The sequence below is a fragment of the Mirounga leonina genome, unplaced genomic scaffold (genome assembly GCF_011800145.1).
Source record: "Mirounga leonina isolate KUSES-001 unplaced genomic scaffold, KU_Mleo_1.0 Mir_166, whole genome shotgun sequence".
NCBI classification, from domain to species: Eukaryota; Metazoa; Chordata; class Mammalia; order Carnivora; family Phocidae; genus Mirounga; species Mirounga leonina.
Genome location: NW_023270418.1, coordinates 3,570,785 through 3,584,376, shown reverse-complemented (window position 1 = coordinate 3,584,376; position 13,592 = coordinate 3,570,785). Strand labels below are relative to the sequence as shown.

The following is a 13,592-nucleotide window of genomic DNA, read 5'->3' as shown; positions in this document are numbered from 1 at the left end:
CTAACAATTCCTAAAATTTTCATTTCATTCATTTCAATTTCATTTTCATTTCATTTAAAGCTGTTTTCAACATTATTTTAACCTTATTTTTTCTTTACCTTTTTCCTTCTCTATTAAAAATTAAGAAAAGTGTCATCTATTTTGTTTCCTTCAAAAAGTATCAAGCACCATACTCTCATTATGTGCTTATAATAATCAAAAAAGAATTATGTGGGGGCACCTTTGTGGTTCAGTCAGTGAAGTGTCCAACTCTTGATTCTGGCTCAGGTCATGATCTCATTGTCGTGGGATTGAGCCCCAGGTTGGTCTCCATGCTCAGTGGGGAGTCCGCTTGAGATTCTCTCTCTCCCTCTCCATCTGCCCTTGTCCCCCTCCCAGCCCCAACTGCATGTGCACAGCATGCTCGCTCTCTCTATATATATATCTCTCTCTCAAATAAATAAATTTTTAAAAAGAATATGTGCAGAAATCTGAGCAGTTAGAAAAAAAAATTGTTTGAAGTGACTTAGTTCAATGCTACAACTTATTTAAAAAAATATATCATACACTCTAGACATTTTGTTCTAATAATCCACCATAATGATCTATTTGGAAACAAAGACCTATTTAGTAAACATTTCTTGCCCAGATTTTTTTCACCTCCTGATGACATAAATCATTTCTGTGCTAAATTTGTAATCAATACATCAGATTCAACCAGTTTATACACAGTCCTTGTTTTGTATTAATACCATCAATTTCCATAACCTTCTAGTTAATTAGACTTACCAAAAGGATTATGTAATTTATGTAATTAGAGTTCAAATAACATGTTGCCTAATTAAAATGCACTCTCTGTGTTTTGTTAATAGACATATTAATATACCCATTGACAACAAAATACTAAAACTCTGTTAATAAGCAACTATAAATGTAATCCACCCCCTGAATGATTTTTGCCTGGGGGTCTTTTACCTTTGGAGGCTTGTTAGCATCCATGCCCTCTTTGAATTTCTCCTGCATAGTTTCTGCAAGTTGACAGAGCAAGGCACCATTATCCAATTTTTCCATAAAAGTTTCTGCTGTAATCTCCTTCCCTACAGTAACAAAAAGAAGCATTATAAAAACACAATCATTCCCCAATGCAAATGTGACATTCATGCCAACGTATTTGACACAGTTTTTATCACCAAAATTTCTGTTCCAGCTGAGTTACATATACCTGGGATGGGAACTCAAGGAAAGAATTGTTTCTTTGGAATTTTATGTTTTCCTTTAGTGGCAAGAACCAAACATTTTATATTTTCATAACATAATTTCAACTGCATAAAAATTTTCTTTCACGTTAAAAGTGGCAAAATGATATCCTATGTGAAAGTCCCACCACTTGGCAATCAAGAGGAATAAAAACCAACCAGTCAATGAAACTCAAACTGTTTTACCAATGATTGTACAGTCTGACCTCTGAGATTCATTCAGTTGTCATCCTCAATAGCCCATTCAACTACTCTGGGCTGCAAGGCAAAGACAGAAAGCAGAATCGTCATTCTGTGTTTTGCTTATGTCTTTGATGACAAGAACACCAAAGCTCTCTTTTCTTTACTCTGAAATAGAGGCATGCTACATCAAAAATCAACCACCATTGGCAACTGTACTAGTGTGGTCAATGTATAAACCACGTTTCTAAGTTCTATTGAATTTGTTTTCCTGATTAAGGTAATGCAGGCAAAACCAATACAAGTGATCATTTCTGAAAGACTACCTCTCTAACCATTCCGTCTCCCTGCCACCATCTTTGAACTGTGGATTATCAGGTTCAGTCTCTGTTCTTCTCTCTTCTCAAAACCACTCAGCTTCTACTACTGCTCTTATGAACATTATTAACAGTTGTCTATCCCTGACATTTAACCAGTTAAAGGTTGTCTTTTTTATATTCTCCCAAAACATATTTTGTTTCTTTTTCTCCTTTAATTTTGTAATGGCTTTATTGTGATATAATTCACATGCCTTACAATTCACCCATTTTAAGTGTATAATTCAGTGGCTTTTAGTACATTCAGAGTTGTGCAATCATCACCACGAACAATTTCAGGACATTTTTATCACCCCCCATAAGAAACCCTCTACCTGTCACTCCTGATTCCTTCTTTCCCTCAGCCTTATAAACCCACTAATTTTTTTCTTATATGCTCCTCAAATTCATTTCCCCCAAAGCTCTCTCCTTTTCCTGGTGCTCTAATTCTCTAAGTTTCAGCATATTTTATTTCCCTGCTTTAATTTCCTATAACATATTAGTCACAAGTCCTGTAGATTCATGCTTTCTTCTGTTTCCAGTACCATAATCGTAATAAAAATTTTCATGATTTGATACCTAAACCTTTGGCGACAAAAACAGTGGCTATTCCCTGTCCTCAACTTCTCTCTCCAGTACATATCACACTCATTGCTAAAATTATTATTGCTAAACACCACATTCACCGCGTCATTACTCTTCTTCATTGCATAGTCCCTAGGCTTCTCTTCCACCCAAAATATGAAATATATCCACTTGAACATATCCAAAGGCTGACCCTTATGCCTCTAACCCACCTTTCTAATCTAACATCCTTATACTCTCCTTGATTCTTGGTCTGCACCCTGCCTTCACAGTTCCTCCAGCAAGACATTCTCATTCCTACTGTCAAGCCTTTCTTCCTGGCATGGCTCCTGCCTACAATGTCCTCTTCCCTTGTATCTGCCTGACCAAGCCCTAGCTTTCCTTTAATCAGAAATCCAGAAAGAGATTCTCCCAGTGCATACTGATCTCTTTTCTATATGGTTGTGTTCAAAAGCATCACTCATTTTGGCAACTTATCAAACCTCTTCTATTGCTACTAATATGTTCTGTGTAAAGTTCATGTCTTCCTCAAACCTCTTGGGGCATGTTGTGTGTATGTGTGTGTGTGTGTGTGTGTGTTCCTACAGATGTAAGTATGTTATTATCATAGTAGGTACCTAGGAAATATGTTCAGTGAACATGTAAATTAATAAATGAAGAAATAAACTGCTGGAAAACTTTGACAAAATGTTGGATATTATTTTTGTAAAAAGTAGTTAAGTTAAAGCAAAAAAGGAACACTTTAAAATTTTATATGAAGATTCTCATAGGATTAGCTTTTATCTTAAGAAAAAATGCATGCAGTTCAATTCCATGAACACTTAAATATAACCCAACTGGAACAACAGATAAACCACTGGCTTAAAGTTCAACACACGATATGTAATACATTTGGATTTCAAGAAACATCCGTTTGAAATTTTTTTTTTACCGTTTTGGGGGAAGGGCAGGTAAAGAAGGAAAGAAAATTACCTTTTTAAAAATGTTCTTTTTTCCCTACTGGATACTTTGCATTTTAGTCCCCAGTAAGGATAATGACTTCTGCAGTTGGCAAAACATCAGTAGCTCTAACTACTCACCACAGAAGTAGCCTATACAAACCTACTATTATTTCAAAATTGTATGCAGCTCAACTTAATTCAGGAATGAAAGTAATATTCTCAAGATACAAAAAGTGAGCACAACAAAATTTGTACTATGCATACACCATATTGGCCTGCATTTGCTAATAAGAAAGTTATTTTGGAAATAAGTATGAAAAGTAAATATTAGAAATATTTTCAAAATTATCAATTAAATTTCAAGGTAAAGAAGATAAATTTTACTCCAAATTATTGAATGATTCCTTCATAAATTAGTTATAAGATTCTCTACATTTGAAAGAGGTCTTTAGGTATTCATATTTCATTACATTCCATGGCAATTTAAAGATTCTATTCATAATGTTAAGTGACAAGATGATTACAATGAATTTAAAAGAACTTGTAAAGTATAAAAAGAAAAATGCCTTTCATTAAAAAGTTATTAGCAATTTACCAAAAGGTATGATTTTTACTTTTTATGCATTATACCTGAAAATTTTTAGTTATTCTGATTTTCATGAATACTTGAAGAAAGAATTTACATTAAACATCTGTATCTAATGAAAAATATATTAGGGCTCAGCTTTCAATTCTGTATATTTTATAGCTCCAAAAGTTGGATTTTTTTTTTTTTTTGCTAAAACAGACACAGTTACGTACTTTATAGTTGAAACATACTGCCTCAAATGAAGGAAAAATGCAAGATGGAGAAGTTTTTTTAAATCTTCATATGTAACATATTTTCCACCCAAAGAATCATAAAATACACATTTTAAACATACTTTATAATTGTAAGAGATCAATATAATCTTTATATGGAATGATATATTACCTCACTCTTATTATATTAATATTACCAAAAATTTTTTAAAAATCATCACATGAATTTAGCTCAATTTAACCATGACAAGTCCATTAGAACAAGCTATATGAAGCACTAATTACAATTTCTCAAGTAAACATTATAAAAAGCTAAATACCTCTGTTAGGCAAAACCAGATCTTCTTTAATCAGAATTGTGTAGCTTTTTTGAGACATTAGATTATAAATACTAGATGCAGTAGGATTCTAGAATCATAGAATCACTTCTTCCCCAGCTCTGTCCTTTCATGTTATTGGTATGTTTAGGAAAAGATATGGCAATGAATAGATACAATTAAATCATCTTGGAGTACCGACTGACCCACACTGGAGTGTAAAGAGTATTGACTTGAAGGTTAATCTAAAATAGCCTAGTCTAGGGGTGCCTGGGTGGCTCAGTTGGTTGAGCCTCTGACTCTTGATCTCAGCATAGGTCCTGATCACAGGGTTGTGAGTTCAAGCCCTATGTTGGGCTCCACCCTGGGCATGGAGCCTACTTAAAAAAAAAATAGCCTAGTCTAGAAGTAATATCTTTACTTTTTGAGTTCATAATTGTGGACTCTGATCTTCATACCACCAATTCAGCATGATTGACAGCTTGCCAATAGACAAAGATCAGGGAATTTGGTTAAAGATTGTGGTTAGTCACTTCCTCATAAAATGCTAGGGCATAATAATACGAAATAAAGATCTGCCTGAAATTTTTTGCCAAGTAACTAAATCAGCACACATGCTTATACACATCAGTACATTCCTCCCAGAAGTATGTGCTTGCCATAATTTCCATACTGATTAAGTATCAATCAGTAGTGTTTTAGACTGAAGCCACCTGGAAAAAGAATCCTTTTTACCTTCTACTTTGCTGAGAAAAAAAGTTTTCCTCCCAGTAAGTTAGCAGTACTAAACTCAGGTTCCTAAGATATGATAACATCTAATAATGGTATTTAACAGTTGAGACTTAACTATATGCCAGGCACTTTACATGTATTCATGTTTTTAATCTCCTCACCAATCTGTGAAATGGGTGCTATTATTGTATCCATTTTACAGATGATGAAACTGAGGTATTAGATTAAGTAATTTGCTTAAAATTACTCAGTGAATCTGGATTTTTAACCCATGATATCTAGGTTTACTCAGTGAATCTGGATCTTTAACCCATGATATCTAGGTTTAGAGTCTAATGCTCCTAGCCACTATGCTTGGCTACTTAAACAAATATTTGCTGAATACACAAATAGCTATTTTCTATAATAAAGTATTCTCCCTAATTCTATTGCCTTTTTCTTTGTAGAACTCCAACAAAGCCTTTCTGAAACAACAACAACAAACAAAAGCCGCTTGGGGCTGAAGATACTGTTGCTAAAGACTGAAGAGCAGTCCACGGTGTAGACTGGAGAATGGCTGAGAAAGTCATTCAAGATGTTCTGATGTGTGGCCTGATTCACTGCAGAAAACTGGTGTATATATCATCTCTAAAGCTGATGCAGACAGGACCCAACTCTACCGCAAACTCAAGTGTACCTCTTAATCCTCGTATATTTCTCTAATTGGAGAGCTCAAAGCAACTCATCTGCTGTTTTAACTCAGATTATTCAGTGTTTTGAAGGCTGGGAGATAGGAAATGATTCGTTATATCCAGAAGCCCTAGATCAACACCTGCTCCCTGCTGATTCAAAGTATCTACCCTGCATTTCTATCAAGAAAAGACAAAGCTATTTCTGTTGGAAACATTGGGTAAAAAAATGAGGCATTATCATCTCTGAAAGGTGTCAATTTGTGAACATGAATTTGATTCTTTAAACTTTTGAACTAGCATAAGATATCACCTTTTCTAAGGAATTTTTATTGACTATATCAAGAATATGAGACCATTGCAGGATAAGGATCTGGTAAAGGGCTTTAGGAAAAAAAAAGAAAGGAAAGCTGTTCCAAGCTCATTAGACAGCAGTTGCGTTTAACAGCGGCAACTCCAATAAATAGGTGCTTAACTTGTTAATGCTGAAATATGATTAATTTTAGAAATAACTGAAATTTTTGAAATATTATTTATTGATCATATTAAGCATATCACAACTGGATTTTCTTTTCTGTGCATGTAGGGAAAGTCAGACAAAGGGTAAATCACCATAGTATCAATTATTATGATGCATTTCTAAATTTAAGTGAAATCAATTGAACATAATGTAATTTGTAATATATTTTATAATTTACTCAAAGTCCCTGCATATATCCAAATACATATATACTTATAATCTAAAAATCTATAATCTTTAAAAACAATGTCAATTTCTTTGATGCTTAATAACTAAAAGCTTCTCTCAAAAATATATTGCCATATGGTTCATATAGTGTTAATAACCAAATAAAGGTAGACCATTATTTTCAAATGATTAAAGAAAGACAAGTGAAATAAACAATTTGAGAATATTTACATTAGTGTATTCATTTCAAAGTGAAGCCAACAACAATCTTCAATACTCCATCAGCAATCATGAAATTCATAGAATGTGCCTCATATATTTGAATGATGGGTGATGCTATAATCTGGGACTGTTAATTTAATAACATGCTGCTTATTCAAAGTAACAATTAAATGTCTCCCCAAGATTTATTTGTATAATCATCTGGTGCTCAAATATGTCCTAAGGACACAGTTAAATAGTAAATGGGCAATAGCAAGTTCATGAACAAAAGTAACAAGACAGAAGACCAAAAATAAAGACGAAATGTATACATTTAATGTATAGCAGAGGACAATGGCCAGAGAAATGTTTTATAGGGAAGAATAAAGGGATCTTTGGGATTCATTTGCTGTCTTTTCTGAAAGTTGGTCATAAAATGCACCATGGTGCCAGCTATTAGAAAACATACTTGGACTACAAAGACTATTTTCAACAACATTAGTGTATATTTCCAAGGATATGTGAGCAGTCAGTAAGCATTACATGATGATCTCATGAATCAAACTGGTATGCTATCTCATAAACAAATCCCAACTAAAGTAACTATTTATTCATCTTAACTAGTTAATTTATCACAACATAGCTAGCATTTAATATTCTAATATATAAATTTTAATCTAAAAATTTGCCATTGTTGCTTTAATTCTATGCCTAAGAATGTAAAGTGGTATTTTTTTTAAAGATTTTATTTATTTATTCAAGAGAGACAGAGAGAGAAAGAGGCAGAGGGAGAAGCAGGCTCCCAAGGAGCAGAGAGCCCGAAGCGGGACTCAATCCCAGGACCCTGGGATCACGACCTGAGCCGAAGGCAGACGCTTAACCATCTGAGCCACCCAGGCGCCCGTAAAGTGGTATTTATTATTGTCACTGATTAAGTAAGTATATAGTACCTGAAAATTATGTATTATACCTCCATATATGGCATGAATGTGAATACCGGCCTATGAACCAATGAAATAATTTTTTCTCTATCAAACATTTTTATCTACCAAAAAAATCTGAATACATATTGAGTGTTCTTTAAGAAACTACACCTTCTAGTTGACATTTTATATATAGGGCCAGATATACATGAATTTAGAAAACCATTAATACTCCTTTTGAAAGACATAAAAGGAAAAAAAGTTATATTTCAATCAAGTATTACTAAAAAGAGACAGAAAGCCTTTCTACAAGTAAGTCCACATCATTATCTAATTAAAAGCTTTAATTTAGTATGTAAATTTCTACCTATCCAAAAAATGCAGATGCTTTACACAGAGACAGTATCAACTTCGAAACTATTTTCAAAACATCTCTAGCTTTCAAATAGATGAAAAATAAGACTTGAAAGAGAGCTACACAATGTAAATTTGCAAATATTTGAGGTGATAAAATGGTCAATAATAATTTTAAAATTTACTTTAATGGTTCCATTTCCAAAATATGTGAATTCTAAATATATCTATTATGTATAATAAAAATATCTTCTTACATAACCATACATTTTTTCTCCCCTCCTTATTATCACCATTCTAGTACATAGTGTATTTTCTTAACTCCAAATGTTTTACCACTTTAAAATAATCTCAAGTTATTGGTCTACTTTCTAAGTTACCATGAGGATATTCACTTGAAAGCTATTATCTATCTACTTTTATGAACTTAAGTCAACACAAGGTTGTACTTTACTATATCTTGAATATTCCTTTTCTGAGAAAAATTCACAAGCCATTTTTGTTACCAACTACTAGCATCAAAAAAACTCTTCTTCTTTAAAAGAAAGATTATTCATTTATGTAAATTGCTTTCTCCTTGTTTATGCATATTGATGATCTCAAAGTAGGTCTCAAGAGATGGATTTCTTGGAAACCTAGACTTTTGGAACTGGAAAGGACATTAGAGATCATCCACTCCAAGCCCTTCATTTTATGGTTGAGGACACTGAGCCCAGAAAAGATAGCTGAGTGACTTTGGGCAAATTTCCTATTGAGTGGCAGAGCCAGAATCAGAAGCCAGGTCTCCTGACACCAAGTTAGGAGCCAGGTCTCCTGACTTATGGTACAAGGATCTTTCCATTACACACACACTGACTCTCTATTCTTTGGGGATGTCTTGTGCTGCTTACCCTGGTTAAACTGCTTTGTAAATGATCATATTCACCAAATGATGGCTTTGATGACATGTCATGGGACCTTGGAACATGCCTACACAATCATGCTATACTATAATCACAATCTTTCCCTGCCTAGAACACCTCAATGGCTCCTCCTTGATCATACAATAAATTATAAAGCTCCTTAACCCTGTCTTCAAAGCAGTATGCAACCTAGCCCCAACAAATCACATGAAACTTTCCCCCCTCTTGATCACTGCTGTTGATGCCAGCCTTCATTCAGTTCTTCCAAGGTACCAAACTCCTTCCTGTCTCCGTGTATGCCGTTCCTTCCACTCAGCCTCTTCTCCCATGCTTTGTCTAGCTAGCTATTAATTATTCTTCAGTTCTCAATTAAATATAAGACCTTTTAAAGGGGATTCCCCCACCCCAAGCCCTCTGATGTTTTACTCCATTCCCACTTCCTTCTTTTTACGTTCTTATTGCAACTTATATCTTTTAGTGTTTAAAACAATTGGGCTTTTTAGTGTTAAAAAGCCCAATTAATGAATTATTTATTCACTTTATTTAAAATACTTCTTTTTCAATCTATTCCAAGCCCTACAAGAACTGGTACTCATTCCCAATCACTATTCTACCCTCCAGTACTTATCAGACTGTGTCTGAAACACAGTTAATTGCAATGGTTAGTATTTACTAGCTAGTTGATTATTATGTGCCAGGTCTTATTCTAAAGCTGGGGATCTCATTCAAATTTCCAACAATCCCATGAGGTTGTTATTAGTAATATACTTGTTTTTCAGATGACAACATTGAGGCACATTGCATTAAGACATTTGCCTAGTATAACAGAGCTGGTAACTTGTGGAACTGAGATTTGAATTGAAGCATTCTAATTCCAGAGTCCATTTTTTAAACTAACATATTATGCTGCACACTCAAATATTTGTTGAACATACAAACTTATCCACAAGAATCACATTAAAAGTATGTAAATGGAATAACAATGACAAGCATATAGTATTTACAATATGCCTAGCACTAAGTAGTACACCTATTGTAATCATTTAATCCGACAGCAACCCTGCAAAGGAGACACTACTATTATTACCACTTTACCGATGAGGAGACTGAGGCACAGACAGGGTGAGTAACTTGCCCAAGATCATATTGCTAGTAAGTGGCAGATCTGGGGCTCAAACACAACAGGGTCAAGTCTGTGCTCCTAAGTCCCACTCTGTGCCGCTGTACTTGAGATAGCCCATAGTTGAGGACGGCTCAAAGTTAATAATCAATTACTTATGTAACAATCATTAGTGAATCCCCGAGAGACAAAAAAATAAAAAATAAAATAAAAAAGAGGGAAAGAGAAAGAAAAAATCCATCTGCTTAGACAAACTTGACTCCCTGTATGTGATGAAGATAAAAACTGCTCCTTTGTAGGGATGTCTTTAAAAGGCGGTAGCCCCTTCCTTCTAGTGGATATAGCTCCATAGCATAGTGAAGGGTCTTCCCAATGCCTTCTGCATTTCTGCCCTTACCCTGTGGCTGGGAGCCATGCACACCCATAGGCAGCAGCTCCGGCTACACTACATAGAGGCGTCAAAATAGTGTACACACTGAGGAAAAAGGAGACATCTACCCTTCAGATGAAGGCTTAAAAAAATGTAACAGCCACGCAAAACCCCAGAGCCATGGTGAGCAAAAAGAACATCTTGCTAAAATGTGTTAAATTCTTGCTGAACCTTGTTAAAACCTTGCTAGCACTTTAGATAAACAGGGTGCTCCTCACTAAGCTCCTTAGTTCCATCAGCTAGAAAGTGGGGAGAAAAAAAATACTTGCCTCGACGGATTCTTTAAATAAGAATGTTGGTGAAATCCCTTCTGCAAATGATAAAGCACCATATAAATTCTATGTTTACTCAATATTCAAATCTTCTCTCTCACGTGTCTATAAGGGTCCTTCCCTCAGGTTTTCATTCTGTTCTCTGTGAAAAACTACTGGTAAAAACAGCACTGCTCTAGATGATGATCCTTTAAATGTATGATTCCATTTTGCACATGGTTGAAATTTTATCCTATGAATATGAGGGCACAATAGAAATGAAAAAAAAAAAAAAGATGCAGCCTTAGCATGAGGTAGCATGTTTCTCAGAGACAACTTTTAGAAGAATGCTTAAAAACAAAAGCAAAATGAGAAGAAAAATTTCAGTTCAAGGTCGGATGACTCCAGTTAGCTCATTTAGACAAAGGATAGATGTTTTTGTACTAGAGCTTGGGCATTCAGCAGTTTCAGAAGGTGTGCTATGAAAGTAGGGCAAAGAAATCTAGTTTTGGAAGTCAGAATTTCACAGACTGTGGCCTGAGTACAACGTCAAAAGAACAAGTCAAAGTGGTCAGCTGCATGAAAGAAAAATCCAAAATCAATCAGATCAGCATATAGATGAAATAAGCAATTTGGCCATACATTTCCACCCTTCTGTGAGTGACACTGGAATTACTAAGCACAGTTCATGTGAGAGATATTGAGAAATTCATTCAAATTTTCCACATGTTTCAGGTTGCCCAGATGGAAAATCCAAATAATGAAATCGTTCTTCCCAAGGAGCTGTCACGTGCCTAGGTGAAGGACACGACATGAGGTGAGAGGAAAAAAAACTGTTATCTTTGCCCCCCAGATGAGATCTTATAACCTTACCTAATAGATTGGTTAACCACAAGGCCAGATCTTCCTTCATCGGTAGCAAGTTAGCTTCATGTCTGCTCGCCAGCCATTGGCTATACTGATGCATATCCGAGAGGCCAGGTCCACTGCGTACCTTTGGGCTCAGAGCAGTGCACATTATTTATCCACTTGTAATCCCTGTTTTGGAAACAAAAGAGCAGTTGCTTTTTACATAGACGTCTCTTGTTAAAATCTTTCTGCCCATGACATAGTAAGGAACAAGGTCCATGGACGCTTTGATGACAGGTCAGGTTATTAATTATTAAACCCCATGAGACACTATTTGCTTTTCCTGTACTGGGCCTATCCCTTTCGACCAAACACCTGGTAGGAAACGCCAGCCATCTAAGGTCAAATAGAAAAATCCAACACTAAGCTCTAAGCTCATGTAAAACATTATATTGGAAAAAGTCAGCTTGTAAGGCAAGAAATTCCACTTATTCAAAAGTAATAAAAAGGGCTTGATTAAAATTTTAGTGTCCAAATTGTAAACTCCAATGTTTTGGCTAATGTCTGAAACCATAGATTTCCACAGAATTTTAGTACTGAGTGCAAGCAATGACATAATTTGTACGATTTACTGTAAACTTAGGACTTTTCTTAAAACTATTACCTGTGAGATTAAGCAGAGCACTTGGTTCTTTGCATATGGGTAAACTATCATGGACTCATAGTTTAGAGAACTGGTGGGGAGACAGGAAAGGAGGTGCTTTCAAAGAGTACCTACTACACTTTTCTCATCTTAGAGTTAATGAAAAAAAAAAAAAACAAGAGCGGATAAATGACTTAACCAAGATCATATACCAGATCATGGCAGAGTCAGGCTTGAACCTGGGTCTTCATACTCTAAGACCATTATTCTTTCCAGAATGAAACATTTTACAAAATAGATTCATCAAGAACCCACGAGAATTACACACAACCCTAATAAATACTGCCATAGGGTTTTCTTTGATCTTACTTTTGTCTTCCCACTTTATATATTTTACAGACTAGTTTTGCTTGCAATCATCTTTAGAGTAGAAGTAGTGAAATGTCTTAGCTCTATAAAATAAAAGATGATTTCATTAACCCGACCACCTTATGAGTGGCACAGTCCCCTGCGTGGATTGTAGAAAGGATGTTTGAATATATACTTGGCCTTGAATGTAGCACTTTGCATGCATCATTTATAGGACCTAAGACTATAGAAGTAATACTGAAGCAGCTAAGGTAAACAAACTCATCAGTTTAACAATGTGTAGGACTCTATTCTATATATAAATAGTGCATATGAAATAACCACTTGTTGTATGACTAATGAAAATATTTGCAGCTGGAAAGAAGTATGATAGGATATAATGGGGTTTTCAGCTATATTTCAATATTTATGGTATTTTAAATTTACCAATATAAGTTGTATACACTTCTGTCAGTTTTATTCTTTACATAATATTCCTTTTTTCTTATTAAACTCTAATTCTCTTAGCATAGCTTAATTTTTTGCCTTTTAAGACTGCTTTTGGAAAAAAAAAATAAGACAACATTGGTGTTCAGAAAATTGCAAAATGTGACTGTCTCCCAAACATTTTGGTGTAATATTAGAAAAGACTGGTAACGTGAGTCAACACCTAAAAAGCGTCATAAACATATAATTTAAAAACAGGCAATTTCATTTCCAAAGCAATTATGCTTTGGAATAACTTTTTGCAAAAAAATTAACAAAAATTATCTTTGAAAACATTTTTTATAAATCTCTATATATCTAATTACCTAAAGTGAACCAGTGCAAATGTGAAAGATATTTAATACATTTTGTCATATGTTACTAAATTATCATTACAGAAGCCAGAATATCATCATTGCCTATTTTTTTGCAGTTAATTATATTATTCATATAATGTCCTGAAGCTTTCTCCAAAGCCTGCGATTAAATACCAGAAATCTAAAACATTTTGCTCCAGTTCTTTTAAAAATAGGTCCAGTCCCAGGAAAACAAGACATCTCCCTGTGGCTGGTTAGGATTCCT

The 13,592-nt window shown here is 34.6% G+C and overlaps 1 protein-coding gene across 1 annotated transcript in view; it reads right to left on the bottom strand.

The window, feature by feature from the left end:
* The window catches only part of GAS2 (growth arrest specific 2), a 119,137-nt gene extending 107,353 nt beyond the window's left edge, over positions 1–11,784 (bottom strand). The window contains exons 1-2 of the mRNA XM_035012458.1: positions 11,558–11,784; positions 955–1,076 (exon numbers count right to left, since the gene is read on the bottom strand). Coding sequence (XP_034868349.1) covers positions 955–1,076; positions 11,558–11,702 — 267 coding nt within the window. The 5' untranslated portion in view covers positions 11,703–11,784. The remainder of the gene's footprint in view (positions 1–954; positions 1,077–11,557) is intronic.
* Positions 11,785–13,592: the final 1,808 nt, after the last annotated feature.